The 18,880-nt window shown below is 45.1% G+C and overlaps 1 protein-coding gene across 1 annotated transcript in view; it reads right to left on the bottom strand.

The window, feature by feature from the left end:
• LOC108629535 (protein glass-like) overlaps positions 1 to 8,589 on the bottom strand; it is a 57,172-nt gene extending 48,583 nt beyond the window's left edge. Inside the window, exons 1-2 of the mRNA XM_026817375.1 lie at positions 8,501 to 8,589; positions 8,151 to 8,250 (exon numbers count right to left, since the gene is read on the bottom strand). Coding sequence (XP_026673176.1) covers positions 8,151 to 8,250; positions 8,501 to 8,589 — 189 coding nt within the window. The remainder of the gene's footprint in view (positions 1 to 8,150; positions 8,251 to 8,500) is intronic.
• Between the last annotated feature and the right edge of the window lie 10,291 nt (positions 8,590 to 18,880).

The following is an 18,880-nucleotide window of genomic DNA, read 5'->3' as shown; positions in this document are numbered from 1 at the left end:
ATGTCGAAATAAAAATTATATTGCATTTAGAGCTAGATTTTCTAATACTTAAATAATTAATAATAAAACCACGCAGCAGGTTTGCCTCGTACATTCTATTCGATTAACGACGAGCATCCACGACTCTGTGAATGGAAAAACAAATCGGCCGGTCATGCGTCAAGATTTTAAGCAAACACGTGGTGCGGGTCCGCGGTTGGTGCGTGTCGACGCAACGCGACACGGCAGCGTGGATCAGCGTACTTATTAAAAAGCGCGCAGGGTTTGCTCTGTCTCGAAGGCCACTTCACGACTCGCGTATATACTCTAGGAGAGGAGTCTAGCTCCGAGAATTCTCCTCCCGATTTAGCCGTACGTGTCTACCCACCTTGAGAAGGTCTCTCAAGGTTGAGGAGTCTAACGACCGACCGCGGACGTGCGAATCACCCCGACGAATATCAGTCCTTCGGCACAAAATAGCGTCGTGCACTGTCTCAACCAGAACCGCCGTATTATGCTAATCACTGAAACGTACAGGATCGGTTCATTGGGAACAGGTTGCAGATTAGCCAACACTGTGGCCGGGGCACTCTGAATAAAGACCGAGGAGGTTACAAGTTGCTAACGAAGACACCCAGTGGGCCTTTTGAAAAATTAATCCTGAATTATGACACCGAGCCGGCCTAATGCGGGCTAATGTAATCGGGCCGGAGCGAGCAGGATCGATCGCGGTGAACGGAGAGAAGACATAATTTGTCCCCGTGGTCGTTGCCAGTATATCAAGAACCACTTTTCCGCGACGGCATAACTTTTATGTCTGGTCTGTGGCTCGCACGAACGGAGAAAAAGGAAAAGACGAAAGAGACTCGAGAGGTAGAGGACGAGAGAGCAAGTGGAAAGCGTAGGCGGGGCGCATACCAGAGGCACCTGCTCATTTACTTTGCTGCGGTCGGTCGACAGCCCGTGGTAGGGGATCCTCATTAGGGTTTGCCCCTACTCAGCTCTATCGCCACTACTACTAACCGATCCTGTTTATACTTACGCGGCGCTCACCGTAACGAGAGGGACGTGGTCGCTGGAACGTTTTCCACCGTTTCACGAGGAACAGGGCCAATTAATGAGTTTCTCCGCGGTGCTTACGACGCGACGGGATAGAATTGGTGGGAGTCGTACTGTCGGCGTCGTTTGGAAAAAAAAATAACCAGCTGTAGCTACGAGATTTTTAATGACCGACGATCTTGTTAATTGTCAACCATAATATTCCGAATAGAATCGAGGTAATTGACAATGAAGAATCGTTATTTCAATCGTACTTCAATCGATCTCGTTTGTATTGTAACAGAATACAGCGCATAGATTCAATAGGTACTTATCGGATGACAATCGTTTTAGAAAATCGCTTTCTAATAATGCTCGCTGTTAAATATGGACAGACCGTATCTATTGATTGAAAGAATGTCGATGGTAATAGCGTGACATGAGATAAAAGGAGCAAAATAAATGGGATTTGCTCCCGTGATACATTCTGGCGCGGCGGCTCCGTCTCTGCTTTTCCCAGCCACCTGTTGCTGCTTTCGCTCCCGGGACCCTTTCAACGCGATTTCCCCATGCATTGATATTATTGTATAATGTATACAAAATCCATGCCTCTATACCGAGAACAAATCAGAAAAGATTGTTCAATTAAATGAAATTCCATAGGTGTACTCTTGTGAAAGTGCACGTCGATTAAACGCGAAAGCTTGAACGTTCCTTCGCCGACAGGCCGTGACATAAAAACCGTTCGAATGTTTCAACACCTAAGGAGATTTACGAAGGGAGCTAGAAGAAAGGGAAGAAAGATGACTGCGCGCAGCGAAGGTGTAAGCGAGAAGGGAAGAAAAATAGTGAAACCGCAGCCACCCTCTGCGGCATGGGCGTGCGCCGCAGGACCCCATGGGTTCTCGTGTAAGATCTTACATAAAGATCGTCGTCCGCGTACAATAATGGCCCTGGTTGCTGCTGGCTGTCCTGTCGCCCGTATTCCCCGTAACCTCTCGGACGACCGTTATGACGAGGCTCGCTGTTGCAGCTTGCCTTGTACATACGCGTCTCCGTGTAAACCGAGCGCGTGTGTTACCTACGTGCCTCCGCGTAGCTTTTAGACTCCGCGTCCACGCCGAACGTTACCGCGAAACAATGCCGCGAGAATAACGAAAACCGTAGGGGTGCGATGTAACCCTCTGCTGTCTCTATTTGTTCCCTTTCGCTCCGGAAGAATAATGGGAACGGGAGTTGTATTAAATTACCACTCGTATGGGTGCCTGTCTTTAGTCGATCGCAGGTATTCGAATACGAGGTGCGTAAAATTTCGGAAGTATTGTATGATTTAATCACGGTAAACTGAAACAAGTTCCTCCTTTAATCAAGTACTATACTTCTAATAAGATGTTACTTGCTGAAGTTCGAGGATAACACTGCGAATTAAGTGATTAAATCATTCTCGACGTTACAGCAACTAGCAGAGGTACAGAGATGGAAGCGAAGTTGTAAAAGAAGCCAACAGACACGCAACGCCTTACCGGTTACCAACTCTACACCATAACGTATACACGGGGAGGAACACGTTCCTTTTTGGTCACCGATGGCATCCCGCGGCGTGACGAAATACGTTGACGGAATTGACACGTAATTGCACGCTACACTCTGATTCCGCGGTTCATAATACACTCTCATTATTAACGATTGCCCGCGGCATCGTCCCGATCGTTTCGCAACCGGAGAGCCTCCCTTTCAACGACGGCTACACAAAACGTCACTACCCACCCCCCCCGTTCCGAACAGTTTCGCGATCCTTTCGAGCTGGCACTGAAAGGAAGCCTCGAAGCTTCAAAGGGAACGTAAATTGTTCTGCCGTTGCGTTACGCGCCCGGTAACGTGCAATAAATGTTATTATCGATGGCTTACAAAGGCGTAACAGTATAATGTAATGTTCATGCGCTTACTCTTGTGTCTAGACACACTTCCACGAGAATTCTTCGAGATTGTTTTGAATACGATCGGCGGTGTATGATTAACTAAGAAAACAGGCATATTCAACGATTGAAGTTGTATAAATCGTAAGATCTCTGCCAAAAATTAGATTAACAGTTATACAAAATTACAAAATTCTCTCAAAATTGTCAAATCTGTGTTTTTTCATACATGAAATAAAAATTTCACCATTCAAGATGTAATGACTTTTTTAATAATCTGGGAAATTTTCCAAAACTTTGCACAGTGTTGTATTAATATAATATTTAATAACTGATGCTTATTGAATAATTAGAATTGTTTAAAAATATTATCTAGTCATGGAGAACTTTGTATTGGAAACCAGCTGAGGACAGACGTAAAAGCAGTTAGATTATACGGTGGTTCCTGGACGCACGCCTCTCGATAAACGGCCGAAACGACCCTAACCCGGTTGTAAAGAGGTCATAGGTCTCTCTGTTCGATTCTTGTCTTTCTTTCGTTCCGGAACGCCTTCGATCCTTTTCTCGTTGCTCGAGGATGGGCCACGGGTTCTTATACTACCTCCTTTGACCGGACAGTGGTCAGTTCCTTTGGTGTCCGTTACAAGCTCGAGGCGTGTTAGTTTTGTTGTCGCCTCTAAATAGGGCAAACAGCAGCGGCGGGTGGCCGATCTTGACAAAGCATCGTTCGAACCTCGGTTGCTGTTAGAAGAAAAGTCAGAGGGACGAAAAATGCGAGAGCAATGCCGCGGCAGCGTGCGTCGCATCTCGCCGACGACGAGACAACCTCGTAAACGGAGCCCCGTGGACTCTGAAGGGCGTGTAAATGGCCTAACTATCCGAAACTCAGCGTGATTTATGTACACGAATGAGCGTGAAACCGTTTGCCACTGACAAATTGCCCGCTTAGTGCCTGGCTCCCGATACGTAAGCAGACTTTTGAAGAAGCGCCGAGGAGGAGACGGCGGAGAGGACAGCCGATACGCCTCTTGACGTTTACTAAAGATCGCTGCTGTTTGAAATATTGAAAACAATTATCCCAGAAACCGAGATGAAACTGTTGATATCCTTGACACGATATTTAGATACTCGTGTTAGCGTGTTGCAATTAGAATTGTTGTACTTTCACAATTTCTACTTTTTCTGATAAATTGAGTAACGCCGCTGACCATTAATCGAATAACAAATGATAAGGGAATAAAATTTTGAATCGACATCTGTCTCCTTTTCCCTTCGCTAGTGCCGTCCGATTCTAATTGGCCATCTGAATTCAAGAATCAAAAGCCAGAACTACACGAAGGACAGACGTTATAACTTCCTGATGCGTGGTGCGATAAAAAAGTGAGAAAGCCGGTAAGGAGGCGAAGGAAGAGAAGAAAAAAAGAAGGAAAAGAAAAGGAGAGACGTTTGAATCGGTGGACCCTTGGATTGAACCCCGGGTCACAAAGGAGCAAGCCTCGTCACGGTCTGAATAGCCACGGCGAGGAGGTTGGATTAGGTTAGGTTAAGTTACGAGGGTGGTTCCCCTCCGGGGTATCTTGAATGGGGCACGTGCTACCGGCGCGGCGTCGTAATCTTTTGGACAACCAGGACCTTCCGCCTGTCAATCTCCTATCCGTTTGTCTGTCTGCCCGGCCATCTTCTACGTCTCTACGTTCTAGGAGTATCTAGGGTGAGGTTCTTTGGACGCGATCGCAGCTGCTCCTACTACTAAGATCGAATTTGCAAGTCTGTTTCTATCGCACGTGCCTCGATCGTGTCCTTCTCGATTTCTTAATAGGTCGATCGAAATAAAAAACCGTCATAAACGTCCGAGTGAACGTTCAGTATATTCAGCTCATAAAAGACTTGAAAATTGAGCAATATTGTTTCATATTCAACACCTACTAGCAATGAAACGCGATAATACTAAAAATAATGAAATAACATTTTGAACCAAGCAATTAACGTAGGAAAGTCGTTAAGTAAAAAGAGATGTGTAAAGGATAAATATTCGAAAAACAATAGACCACAGGATCGTAAAAGACACGAGTCAAAGGGGTCTCGCGTGTGGAGATGTAAATGCGTGTGCGCCAGCTATGCATCTGTCTCCTCCTTAGTTCTATACGTAAGCGCGCGTTCTTTTGCACGCGGGACGCGTGTACGTATGCAAGTAACTTGGTACATACTCGGAATCAGGTACGCGTGAGCCGGTGCAAAACTTATACACTTCGTCGGCGTGGTCGTCGCGACGGGCGAGTTCACGCACGCAACAGGGTTGCATAGTAATATACGGGGGATATAATATAAAGTCGACTGTATATTTAGTCGGGAACGCTAACAGTGTAAGAGAAACCGGGTCTACGACGGCGTTGAGGCTTTTTTATAATCCATTTACCACTGCAATCCTTTTAAACGTTCCTTCCTGCAGTGGTTCTGGAGTGCTTAATGACAGGAAGATAAAAACCGATCTTTAACTATCGGATTCGATCAATCATTTCTGATGAAATTGTCAACTTTGCAGAGTTTAACACCTTCCAGTCTAGAAGCGATTAAAAGTAATGGCAGGTAGAATGCGATGAAGAAATGCAAACAAAAACCAGCTTGAATATTCTTCCTGTATAAAAAGAGTACAATGGAGTGAAAGCTTCATTAATATCAATATCGCTTTTCCGGCATGCAATGTTGTACTGCAAATTACCAGCAGAGAATCTTATGCTCGAATTTCAGAAGCTTGGACGTACAGTCTTTTTAAAAAGTAGTCAAGCTTCAAACATTTCAAACGATTGACAATTCTACTAATTTACCTATACTTTTTGTAGTATCGTCGTTATAATAATAAAGTATTTTTAAAAAATTCTATTCCTTTGGAGTTTATCAACATGTTTCAAACTGATCGACTTGCCTCAAGCCTTGGATCTTGAAATACTTAAACTTCTGAGATTTGTGACAACAGGAAATAACATAGACAGACTTAAGGTAGTGATTGACAATTCTACTAATTTACCTATACTTTTTGTAGTATCGTCGTTATAATAATAAAGTATTTTTAAAAAATTCTATTCCTTTGGAGTTTATCAACATGTTTCAAACTGATCGACTTGCCTCAAGCCTTGGATCTTGAAATACTTAAACTTCTGAGATTTGTGACAACAGGAAATAACATAGACAGACTTAAGGTAGCGGATTCTTGAGGAACGTCTGCTATTAACCAATCCTTCCAAGCGGCTATTTCCAAAGTAATTATATTCGTTTAGAGAGGCGAGTGTCGCACTATAATTCACACAGTCATGTCCCATGCATAAAATCAAATACATACACGCACGCGTTACGGTGTACATATGCGGGTCGGAGCGAACGACTTTGGGCACGCGAGACGATTCTACTCGTTACATAGCGCGCTGCGGCAGTGTAATAAATGCTGTAGCCTCGGTGCTCCGGTCACTACATAGTTGCTCGGCTACTGGAATACCAACCAGGGTTACAGTGTTACCGTGCGATGTCAGACGTGGAATGCAGCACGCTGACCGCTTCACTACGTATTTTAATACCCTGGACCTTTAACTGTCTTACCGTGAATGTCCTGCTGCGTCCAGAGGATTAGGATTACTCGGTCGTGGTGCGGTCAGGTGCACGAGCCATTAGTATTGCTGGCCTCATTGACGACGCGCTTATTCCAAAATAAGTTAATTAACGGCAGCGAGCCGCGGTGCAACTTAACACGTCCATGTAATTACGAAATATTGTATTACCGAGAGAATCCAGTTCACTGAACGGCCAATCAATGAGACTCATTAATAAATAATGATACACGCAGCTTGTTTTAATCAAATAAAAATCGTTGCTATTATTCAAGGTATGTAAGTTTATAGCATTTAGAAGATGAAAAAGAATTGGAAAAGAATTATAGGTACTAGCATATCTATTGGTAATTTACTCAGTCGACGCGAGTTTTGTATTATAGGTATTACGAGTTCTCTTATGAAATTAGTTTTAGCTACTAGCGACGTTCCACGGATTTGCCAATTACGTAACGGCTGGATCGTTCGCGTTCGCCGTGAATTATGAAAGTAGCTAACGTTATTATGCGTTACCCGCGGCACGCGTATCTGCATTGTGCTGCTAGTATCTCGCCAGTTACCTTTTTTTTTTCTACTCCACATGCCCGGTAGGTGATTTCCAGTGGTGCGTGGTGTGCGTATACTACGGGATTTTATCGATTCGACGCTAAACAATGTACTTTAGCATTTTTCTAGGCGAGTTTAAACAAAATGTACTTTTAATTTTTTCTTGAGAGCAAGAAAATGACTTGATGAAAAGGGTAACAAATTTTTGTTGGCCATAATTGGGTATAATTTATTTTGTTATAATATTTGGATTAGGTATCTACAGTTTCTGATTAAATTTTTTGGTAGTCAGGTAGTACAACATGAAACTATTTTATAACTTGTTGAGGGCACTGCCACTGATCGAACGTTGAAACGATACCTATTACATATCCCAAAGGCATTCTCTCAGCCGAATAGACGGAGAGGTGCCGTAAAGTTAACGTTCTTATCTCGTTGACAGCTTTACGTTGCTCTTTCTGCATGGTACAAGAGAAGCTTGGCCGGGTGAGGGGTACATAATAGAAAACAACGGATTGATTTAATTACCGTTGTGCAATGGAGCACGTGGGCACGGTGGTATCGGCGATCGAAAGCTAGATACCGCGATGACCGGTACTGGTAATTAGCGATTACTGATAAGCAAAACAAACGTTCGTCTTAATGACGACTTTACTCGTTAAGGTTGGCATACCACCCCCGTCTTAGAGCAATTAGTATGCCACCGTTCCTCGATAGCTAGATCAGATAATACCAGAGATGCATTCGACGATGTTTGCACGTCAACGACAACACGTGGGTCCAGTTACGAATTTCGATACAACAGAGACATTTACTTTTTAAAGCATAAGTATTGGAACGTGTAGGATAACAAATAAACATGTTTATTTAGTAGACACAATGAAATAGATGCGTCAAGAAGGAGGACATATCAGCAATGATTCGATGATTGATCAAAAAATTTAACGTGTGTACGAAACAAAATATCCACGTGGCTAGTGTGATAAAATTCGGAATTGAAGCTTGGATACAACGAGAATATCGCAGAGTTAGGAGGTATTTAAGTGGTATGTGGATGACGGAATGTTCTCACCTCTTGTGCAGACGGCAGCGTGGATCTGCTAGTCGACGGTCGTTCAATCGTGGCGAGGAGAGACGCGCTCGACCAGGCACACGTCACTTCTATCACTCCACTTCACTCGTTTCATCAAACTTGTTCCTTCGAGCACCGTTTAAACAATTTTCAATCACCAGTCCAGAGACGTTGTTAATATATCAATCACGTCTCTATTTAATATCTGATTTACAAATTGTCTTTTAATATACTCGACGAATACGAACTCCTCGAACGCTATCGTTTCGTGCCAAAGTCTCCTTAACACTATTAACTATTAATCATCGTATCACTAATAATAAAATGAATTTCGTGGAATCGAAACTTACTTAGGACAAGTACACAACACCAACGCCTGCCAATAATCTGTTGTTAATCTTTCATGACCTTCCTGCTTTGTACACCGGTTCTCAATCATATTGCTACGTGCCAGTTCGTTATTGATACACATTTAATTCTGTATCACCACTTGAATATTCCACAGTCACTTTCGATGTTCTCCCTCGCTAGTCGAGGGTATTCGATGTCCAACGACGCGATTTCTTCTCACAGCTCCCGCGCCATTCACCGGCTTCATTCAACCCGGAGAAGCCAACTTTTCGTCAGCGAGGATCGACGGGATCGGTTAGAGGGCAGTGGAGCGTGTCCGTCGCGGCGGCGAAAATCGCGGATTAAAGAAACGTGGTCGGAACGGATGAGAGAGACACGCGGAACCAAATGGAAAAGGGAGACGGCGGGAGGCAGGGAAAAGAGATAGAGAAGGGTAACACGATGAGGATGGCGTAACACCGCGCGTAGTAGCGGACAGTCGGCAACTAAAGGCCCCGAGGAGAGTCACCTCTCTCTCCTTCGTCTCTTCTCTCGTCCTCTCTTCTGCCGCGTGTGTGTCTCTCTCTCCGCAGCACACGTGTGTGGCCGTCCAACACACGAGTGCCGTGCGTGCACCTCGGAGAACACGTACGATGTTCCTTATTTTCCCTCTCCCCCCGGCGCGGTACCCTCTGCCGATACTCACCACTCACTCACTCTTTCTCTCTCTCTCTTTCTTTCTCGCATCACCTACTCCTTCACCCCTCCATCCCTTAATCCACCTACAGTACCCTCCCCTTTTTTTTCCTTTCCCTGCTCGCACGGCCGATCTCGTCCTCCTCGCTCTCCTCTTCTCTCTCCCTCTACCTCCTGATCGCAATACCACGCACCAACTGCAACCGCTTGCAGATGCACGTCGACTCCGTTTCACGCGCGTTCGTTTCTCCCTGTGTGCGTTTCGCCGATTCGCGTCGGTGTGCGGTAAGCGCGGCGAACGAGGTGGGAGGCAGGACACGCGACACGGGACTCTGGTAGGGGAGAGAGAGGATCAAACGAAGTGGGGAATCTACTCCCCTCGTACCACCATCCCCTACTCTGAACGGATTCGCGCGGGGCACCGCTTCCCCGCGTTCCCTCGGATCAACCGGTGAGCCGCTCTCGTTTTTCTCCGCGCGTTCGCTCCGTTCCTCGCAGTAAGTACTCGGAGCAGTGTCACCGGAGAGGTCAGTTTCAACGATGTATCAACGGGTTACGATACAATTACCAAAACGCAGACCGATTCGTCGGTCACATGCTTTTAATGACAGGGACTATCTAATATGATGGAACAATCTCATCGAAAGGAAGTTTACTTACCACTTTGAAATTTTCCTCTTGATTTCCCGCAGGGTCCGTCAGCTCTACCATTCCCACATAACTACTGCGATCACGTATCGTCGATTGCACAAACTTTCAATCTCAATTTATAAAATCTTCACCAAGTCGTTAAGGATTATTCAGGAAATGAAAGCACTCTCGTATCAAGACTTTAAACGACTACTTCGAGTACAGTAAAAATCCACTGGCACCGAAGAATGTAATAAAACGGTGCGTAGGTGTGAAGCAAGTTGCAAGCAGAATCCTCGGATACACGGCGCGCGTTTATAGTTGGTAGCCGAAGCGGCGAACGACTACGCACTAGCAGCAGCGTGTGATTATCGTCAACAACCGCGTCTCGCGGTTACAAAACTCGCCCCCTGAAAGAGCCGAAAGGAGGGGTGGTTTAGACAGCCTCTCCCTTCGAATTCCCACGCCGAGATTCCTCTCCTCCCCTTTCTCTCCACTCCTCCTCCGCTTCCTCGCCGACGCGGACTCCACCCTTGCAAACGTACTGAGGAGAGGCAAGGACGATCCCCTGTTTTCGTTCTCTCACCCTCTGCGTTCCCTCCGGGGTTCCTTCCTCCCCCTGTAAGCGCAACAGTTCCGGCACCCCTGTATCGAAACGGGAAGGACGAGAAAACATCGTTCCTGAACGTACCAAGCGATCGCACTATCCATTAAGTCAGATGCAGTCGGTTGCATCTAATCTCGTGCAATCTTCAGTCACATTTTGATCACGAAGACCAAGTACGAAGAATGTAAAACGCAGTGTCCGTCCGTATCGAAGAATTTACGACGCAGAATACGCGTCCCGACATGTGCAACAGGATATCTTAATTAGTTCCCCGTTAGCCTTTTTACCTGCAATTTTTTCTCTTTGCCTTGCTCACCGCCTTTGTTCACACGGAGTATTCTTCGGCAACCCTCGCCACTCGAACAGTGTTATTCGTTAATTTAATCATTTTTAATCGTGCGTTCAACGTGATCGGATAATTTCGATTTACGCGTCTCGAAACTACTAGCAGTATCTCGAGTCCGGCAGACGGGGAGATTTCTGGCCCGGAGTTGGGTGATTAATTCACGCGGAAGACACGCGCGATTATTGTACACGAGCCTATACGTATGAGAAGCCGCGGAATGCGAGCGAACGAACAGGGAACCAGGATGGAAATCACTGGGAGAGAAATAAAAATTGGCCGGGGAAAATAAAATGAGCGAGGAGGATGAAAAGAAAAAGCGCTGAGCGTTATATTCGGTGGATCGAGCTTGGGCGTGAGCGCGCTGTCAGCCGCGCCCGTGCAACGATGTTTTAATTAATGTATTGATAGCGGACGAGCACGGATATATCGGGCCCGAGACGCTGATGCATTCTCTCGCGCCCGGTGAAACCCACGCAACGGCCCTTCGATAATAATTAGGATCCTTGTAGCCTCGTCGCGGGACGATTTCCTGAGACGAGTCCCAGTTTACCAGCGCCTGTTTTATCTTTATTCTCTCCCTCTCCCGGGTCCCGTCTCTGGCCGCGTGGTCTCACCTCTCTTCTGACGCGAAACCACCGTCGAACGCGATCCGATTAATTATACCGGAGTAAATATAATATGTTAATCGGATGTATATTGCAGGTGGTAATTGAGTGGCCGTTTCACGAAACGCAGCACGCGATCGCGGCGCCCGATTATCATTTGACGAGTTGTCCAGTTCCGTGTAAGGAGCCTCTCGGGTCGGCTGTTCGTGAGGGAATTCGCGTTATCGATTCGTGCGTGTTTTATACTTGTTTTTAGATGGACGCGAATAAAACTTGCGCTTCGAACGGGTTAAACGATGACGCGGACTTTGGTAGCGAGGAACCAGTTTTAGGAACCGATTCTGTTTCCGTGAATACTACGTATAAGCGGCGTCTTTGTTACCCGGGAAAACCGGTGCACATCGATCAAAGGAAAGGTTTAATCGAGTCAGCTGACCGATTTATAAATAAGTACAGATAAGGAGGGATTATCACTGTTTGCGTAACTTTCGGTGTGGGCGTCTCGAACGTTGTTCATTGATCGCCCCATTCCCTCGTCGATGTACAACCGACGTCGACGCCGATACCTAATACGAAAAAATGAACAATTTTTCACATTCGTTTAACAGAAATTTTATAGTCCCTATATTTAATAAATGTGTATTGCATAATTTTGTCACGATTCGATATTTTATCGCCTCTAGCTATAAAATTTGTATTTCTTATCGTTAGAAATTGAATGAATTCCCTTATCAGCAACGATGTTATGAAACATCGATTTAGTCGGTATGCTAAAATCTTCACAGCAAATAACTCGTAATCGAAACATTCCGTTATTTACTGCTATAATTCTTAAGATCAGCATGATGCACTGCTTTCATCATCGACACATAATAGCTGCTCGGGGCGAAAACACTTGGAAACAGCAATATACATAATTAGTATAAATCTAATCAGTCCACTGTGAACTGTCCATGGAAAGTTTTGCAAAATTTCCTGCAAGATCAAGATCATCGTCTTCGCAGCGTTTTTGCAACAACCATTACAAATGTCATTACTATATATTGTTGTTGCAATTATTATCTATTAAAGACGCTGTTGTATCTGAGATACGCGACTCACTGCTGTCTTATCGATGGTTAGATACTTAAAATAGTCCATTATAGATAATCTGCGTTCGTCGGAGACTCGGTGTAGTCGCATGTCGCTTCGGCAAATATTTTGCATCGAACCGATGACCCAAGACGACCCAGACTCAGTAAGACAGCGCCGATTTTTGGCGAGTGGAATATTTTTGTTCCGCGATACACACACTCAGCGCTTGCCGTTATCGTGCGTGGGCGTAACACTCTGATAACGGGTCATAAATACTTTACCGTATGAAGGAAAAATGCTCGCTTCTTGCCATTATAATTTTTAGATTAAAAGTAACTGAAGAACATTGTTTTACATTTTAAACAGAATGAGTACATACGTATAATAATGTATAATGAAAGTGGAGTAAAAATAGAGCAATAATTTCGTTAAAATTACTGCAGAATTGACCTAACAAGAATATTCGCAACATTGTCAGACTGTGCCAACTTAAAATCTGATAATGAATGTAATCAGAGAAAATAACATGGAATCCAGACAGACCCTAGCCAGACCAGGTATACGTTCTCTGACCACAAGCTGGCTAATAATTATACTCGTCGAAAGATTGTGGCCTTTCTTGTTCTTCAACGAGAGCGAAAGGTCCCACTCATCTTCGTCTTCGAAACAACTTTGATTTCCACTTGTTCGAATTAATTTGCATCAAATGCATTTCACCGTCTGTGGAAGCAAACAGAGAAATGATCTACGAGTGCTGTTATACCAACGTTTCTACTCGTGTACGACTGACCCACTTAGGGAGCGCGGAGATTTCGAGAGTTTCGTCTGACCGTCTAGTCAACGACCGTGACAGTGGGCACATAAATCGGCCGCGCGATCCCAGGAATCCATTACATCGGCGTAACAATAAGCAAAACCCGGTTCGGCACGTAACGCGTCGTTGACTCGTACTCCTACCATCTCTCTCGGACGCGGGGCGAGAGTTAGCGGTAGTCTTAACTGAATTATTGTTTCAGTTAACATCGGACATTCATCATGGATGCACGGGCCTCTTGGGCCGCGTAGAAACACGCGTCCCGCCCAAGGAGCGCGTTCTCGAAAGCGTGGAGCATTCATCTTCCGGCGCTGTCGCGTCGCCGAGCCGCCGCGCACTCTTCCTGTTGCAATACTACGCACTGTGCAACGACGGATGAGCCGCGAAACACAGCGAAGAACCGTGTCCTCTCGCGTTGCGCGGCAGGCACGCGTGAAATCCATAGAATCGTTCCGCCGGAAGACGCGCGCTGAATATTAATACGATTCGTCTGATATAAACAATGAGGCTCGTTCGCCGGTGTCACTCGGTCGGGGCCGGTTCATTCCGTTTGACAGCTGTGAATAGGAAAAGCCCGGTTCGTTCGACCGTTTCCCTTTTTGCTATTCTTCGGAACTGGCTTCCATAAATTCTATGCCGACGTCGCGTTTACCGTACTCCGCCGGTAACTTCTTGAAACTTGGCTTAAAGCGTTAAAATCCCGTTCAATTATCATGGATGAGTTCAACTGAATGGGCTGTTTGAAACGTAGAATACCTTTTCGCCAAGCAGTATTATTCATTTCAATGCCCGAGCCTATTACCAGCAAATCAATCGGATGACAGCAGTTTTTAAAATTGATACGACATAATTCTCTGCAGTCTATTTATAGTTGAAAGTTTATGGTATATGAATGTTTTTTTAATATGAACATTGGAAACACACACACACACAGGGGAAAGTTGACGTCCGGATGTGTTCAATCTTATTAAGATATTATTTTTCCAAATAACAGATTACTTTCACGAGTACGTGTCTACGTACATTTGATAAAGAATCGTATGATCATTATTTTGACTTTGGTAATTCCTGTGTTGAATCAGCCGGCGTGTATCGAGGGCCACGATCCCTCGTCACGGGCAGAAAGTTTATTTCTCATTCATTTGCTGGTTCTTCAGTTAATTAAGCAGCGCGTGAAGGGGGCCGGGAACGGGAAAGCTCTCTTCGCTCCCGGCCAGAGAAAGGAACGAGGAGCGACGCGTCGCGACGGGCCCTCCTCGAGTATGCTCGATGATGGCAATTAAATTAAAGCGAGATCTCGCCGGACCGATAGACCGACGATTAATCAGCATCGCGACAATCGGACGTTTCATTAACGGCTCCGATCGCCGCGGCGCGTTGTCCAGTTCGAACCGTGGAATTGGAACCAACTTCTGGCTCTCGGAGCAAATTAATTAACAGTCTCGTTAATAACGTCGTTTCGCAATCATGCACACTCTTACGACCGCGGCGAACAAAGAACGTTACTTGCCTATCGACAAGACGGACCTTCATTACTTGCGGAACCAACGTTAAACGACTGTCGACACGCGGAAGAGCGATACCGATCGATCACTGTGAATTCCTTGCAGCAGATGTTTTGAAGATCTGCGCGCGAATTTTACGGACAATCGGTCGTATGTAGGACTATCTCACAGACGAAATGGGTCCTTGACCGCTCGACTATTATTCCTCTGGGTCAACTCAACGCTACTCTCGTGCCATCTCGATCCATTATTTAACAATTCTATTGCAAATCTGTCTTAGATCTTTGAAGCTTTCTAAAATTATATAAACAACTAGGTTTGCACGAACAGTAATAAAAATCCGTCAAAATGATTTAATTCACCGAGCAACGTTGACACCAAAATATTATATTTGCCTCGTATCAGTTGAATTATTGCCTCTTATAAATAGTTGAAATCTGAATTATGAATTCAGTCCGTGGAAATTAAAAAACAATAATTGCACGGCTCGAAGCAAGAATTTGATTAGAAAGTGCTTGGGAAGCTATAAGTTATAAGCTAAAGGATGAAACTTTATCTGGAGTTGAACGTTGGATAAAACCATGCCAAATACGATTTATTAGCGGGGAATGAACGGTTTAGGTACCGTTCTGCTATAAATAATTATCACGCGGACTAACATCGTTGCCGACACTTCGCGTGTCGCCCGATGTCGCCGCCGTGGTAATTAAATGTTTTTCGAAGTGATCCGCCACGGTCTCAGCGAGATTTAGTACGTATGAACATTCGCAGTTTCTGCACCTTTTCCCGCGATGTTGTATCTACGTTCTACGTATAATAGTATATTTGTGTACACACGTACTTCTGTTCGATCATTCGACAATGTAGACGCATATCAGACGCGCGTGGTCAGGATCGATCGATCATCGTTCGTATCCGAGCGTGTCGTGTCGGTTATTATATTTCCCTGAGAACGTGACCAAAGATTTCAAATGCACGGTCAGACAGGAAAATTCGTAGTAAAATATACACACACGTATACAAAATAACGGACAAAAAGAGAGCGCGTAATAAGACCACGTGCCTAAATGCTGCTCGTTTGTATTAATTTATTACTAACCGTAATCGTAGGATTGCGCATACTGATTTCGCGATACAGGTGTAAAGTGAATAACGCGGTTCTTCATTTCTCAACGTGTTTGCTAACCGGTATTGGTGGTAATCGATTTCCTTTATGATTACAGTTTTACGAGCGAGACGTCGCGGTTAACGTGCGAACGCATTCTCCAGGGAAAGTCGGTACGCTTTAATCGATCTGACGATCTCTTTTTCTTGGAAACATAAAGTGTACTTGTTGTTGTTCAGATGCCCTCGCGACGGTCTCGGTAAGAATGCCGCAGTGGGAGGCAATTGCGAACAGGCGAATCGCAACCGTTCGGCATTAGCATCGTTTGCGGAAATCGGAGTGCGACGATCGGTCGAATAAATGAATTTTCGATAAACGTCGAGCCCCGCCAGTGCAGCGGTTTCTACTATCCTCGATCGATGGGACCTAGATTCGCTTAGCAACATGCTCGCGCTTCAGAATCCTAGGGAAAGAGAGAAAAAGGAGCCAGGCTCCGGACTTGTCGCCGGCCGCCAAGAAAATTAATTGCTCTCAGACGGACCGCGCGTTTATCGCGCCGCTTATTTTCTGCCAGATCGAGCGGACGATTTTTACCACGTACAACATGACTCTAATGCGATAATCAATCACGCATTATGTCGCCGTCGCGGACACTTTTACCCCGTTCCGTTACCTACATATATTCCAATCTTTTTAGAAATATACAGGCAAATTATTATATTTCTACTATCAAAGTTGCTTTCCTAACTGTGTAAACGTGTTTTTGCCAAGTATTTTTAGTTCTGTCAAAAGAAAACGAATTTTAATCGGAATTTCTTACATTAAACATTTTATGTCACCTATTTATTTATTTATATATCGTACGTGTTTTATTCTTACGTTTTCAAACGTATGAAACATTTATATTGAGAAAAGGATTTAAAAGATATATCTTTTAGAACGGAGGATTCTATTTCCCTGTAGACTAGGTTCTAGGTCAGCAGGAGTACGACGAGTACCGGAGGACAAAAGAGGAGGAGAGCAGAGATGGGATAAGGAGAAGAGATCGACGCATAAAGAGAGTCTACGTATCGAGCCTCTCGGATTTTGCATAATTCATTCGGTCGGCCGACGAACGCATATTACCTCAGGATATCTAGCCGGGACGGGTAGTAGAATCAGGATGCAAGGACCTCTGCTCTGAATATGAGACCGAATCGCCGAATCGTCTGGAGATAGTTCGGCATCGATAAACACCGTCCGACTGTCCAGCCTCGCCTCGATCAGGGCCCAGATCCTAAACAACTCTACGCGCTTTCTGTACGCATAGCAAAAAAATTCGGCGAATATTCGGCAACGCCTTTCTGCTAGAAATCGGTTTCACCTCGCGAATAATCGTACAGATCCACCGATGGTCACGATACATTTATGCAATAGACACGATGCATGGGTTTTGAACTCTTTTTTGCACAGCTTCGCGAAAGTTACCGTTGCGAAATTTTGTCTAGTTTTTAGAAAGTTCGAAACTTTTTAATACGACGTTTATTCACAGAATCATCTTTACGTACAGCTCATGTATAGTAATTTAGGAATAAATGTAATGTATGTATTATTGAATAAAGTTTTTCATATAAAAAAGTCTAAAAATATTGTATCGAACATGAACTGTGTTTTCATTAAATACTAGGTTTAAAATTTCTTTTAGCGAAAGCACAGAAAATATCTTCCACGAGATTTGACGTGTTGTACGCATTTCCAAGAAGACAGATAGCACAGCATTGCATCACGTATTCGATAGAAAACAGTTTTGCTTCTCCCCCTCGACAAGGATCTCAGGGAAATTCCCAAACGGATGACCGGTGACGACGAGGAGATCGGTAGGTAATCGGCAATGAAGTCTTCCATCTAGAAGAAGCATTAGCAGGGACGGTAGGCGAGGGGTGACATTCTGATTACATCTGCTCCACCTGTCTATCGATTTTTCCGGAAGCATGAGAGGGACCAGTTCGAGCATAGCGCGGCGTGGAAAGGAAGGTGCGTGCGCCCATAGGGGTGGACGCGCTCCCTCTCCTCCTTCTTCTCGTCTCACGTAGGTACACACGCTTTGAAGGAGCCACCCCGGGCGAACCGGAATCAAGTTCAATTGTCTCGCGGTGGCTTTTGGGCGCGTGAGAAATCGCGAGCAGCTGTTCGCCGACGGGGTGGTTCCTTCCACGCCGCACCGGCGCGGTGTGACGTCACGTTTACTCTTCGTCGTCCTCGTTTACTCGTCAGCCAACAGCGAGGAGGCGGAGGAGAAGGAAACACGTGCGAGAATAGACCGGGCCGATTGTGCCCCGCAAATGCAAATTAGAGAGACGTCCGCGTCTCGAAAGGGTCACCACGAGAGTCGAGAAAGGGTTCCTACGACCCTGAGGCATTCACCGTCAGCGCACTGTTGCTACGTGTATTGCGCTGTACGAGTACGGAGCAGTAGAAAAAAAAAAAGAGTTTCTCGATATCCTTCTTCGAAAATCCTTTCCCTGCGCGTACAACCCTCTCGCGTTCCCACGACCGCCCTCGGAGGCTCTCGCGCCCTCTCGTATCTTAATTAAGTTCCAATACTGTCGCCGTTAGTCGGGAACAATGCGTTTGTATGCTGTCGGCCTTTGAACTTGTAATTGTTCCCACTTTAGAAAGGATGCCGAAGAGAGTGCACTGCTGGCGATCTACAAGAATAGATTTCTTTTAAGAACCTGGCCGGTTTTAATCTCGCGTTCGTTATAGGGTTCGCAGTTGTATGATATCGTGAATAAACAATCGCGATAGAACGAGGTATCGCATAAGGCGAGATTGTTTTTGTTACAACTTGAAGTCCGTTTCGAAGTTCGTTACGATTCGAAACGGATATGAGGTCGTATTAGATATGAAGCTTAGGTTTCTCAAGTTTAAGCTTCCCTCACCTTTAAGAATGTCTCACCTCACCATTCACCCTTCATCAGAATCAAATTGATGATATAAAATAATTTCGTGTCAACGTAAAAATACTGTATTAAAAAG

Source organism: Ceratina calcarata, unplaced genomic scaffold (genome assembly GCF_001652005.2).
Source record: "Ceratina calcarata isolate Rehan_Ccalc_2016 unplaced genomic scaffold, ASM165200v1 scaffold571.2, whole genome shotgun sequence".
Classification (NCBI taxonomy): Eukaryota; Metazoa; Arthropoda; class Insecta; order Hymenoptera; family Apidae; genus Ceratina; species Ceratina calcarata.
The sequence above is the reverse complement of the archived record's forward strand: the minus strand, read 5'-3'. Positions and strand labels throughout refer to the sequence as shown.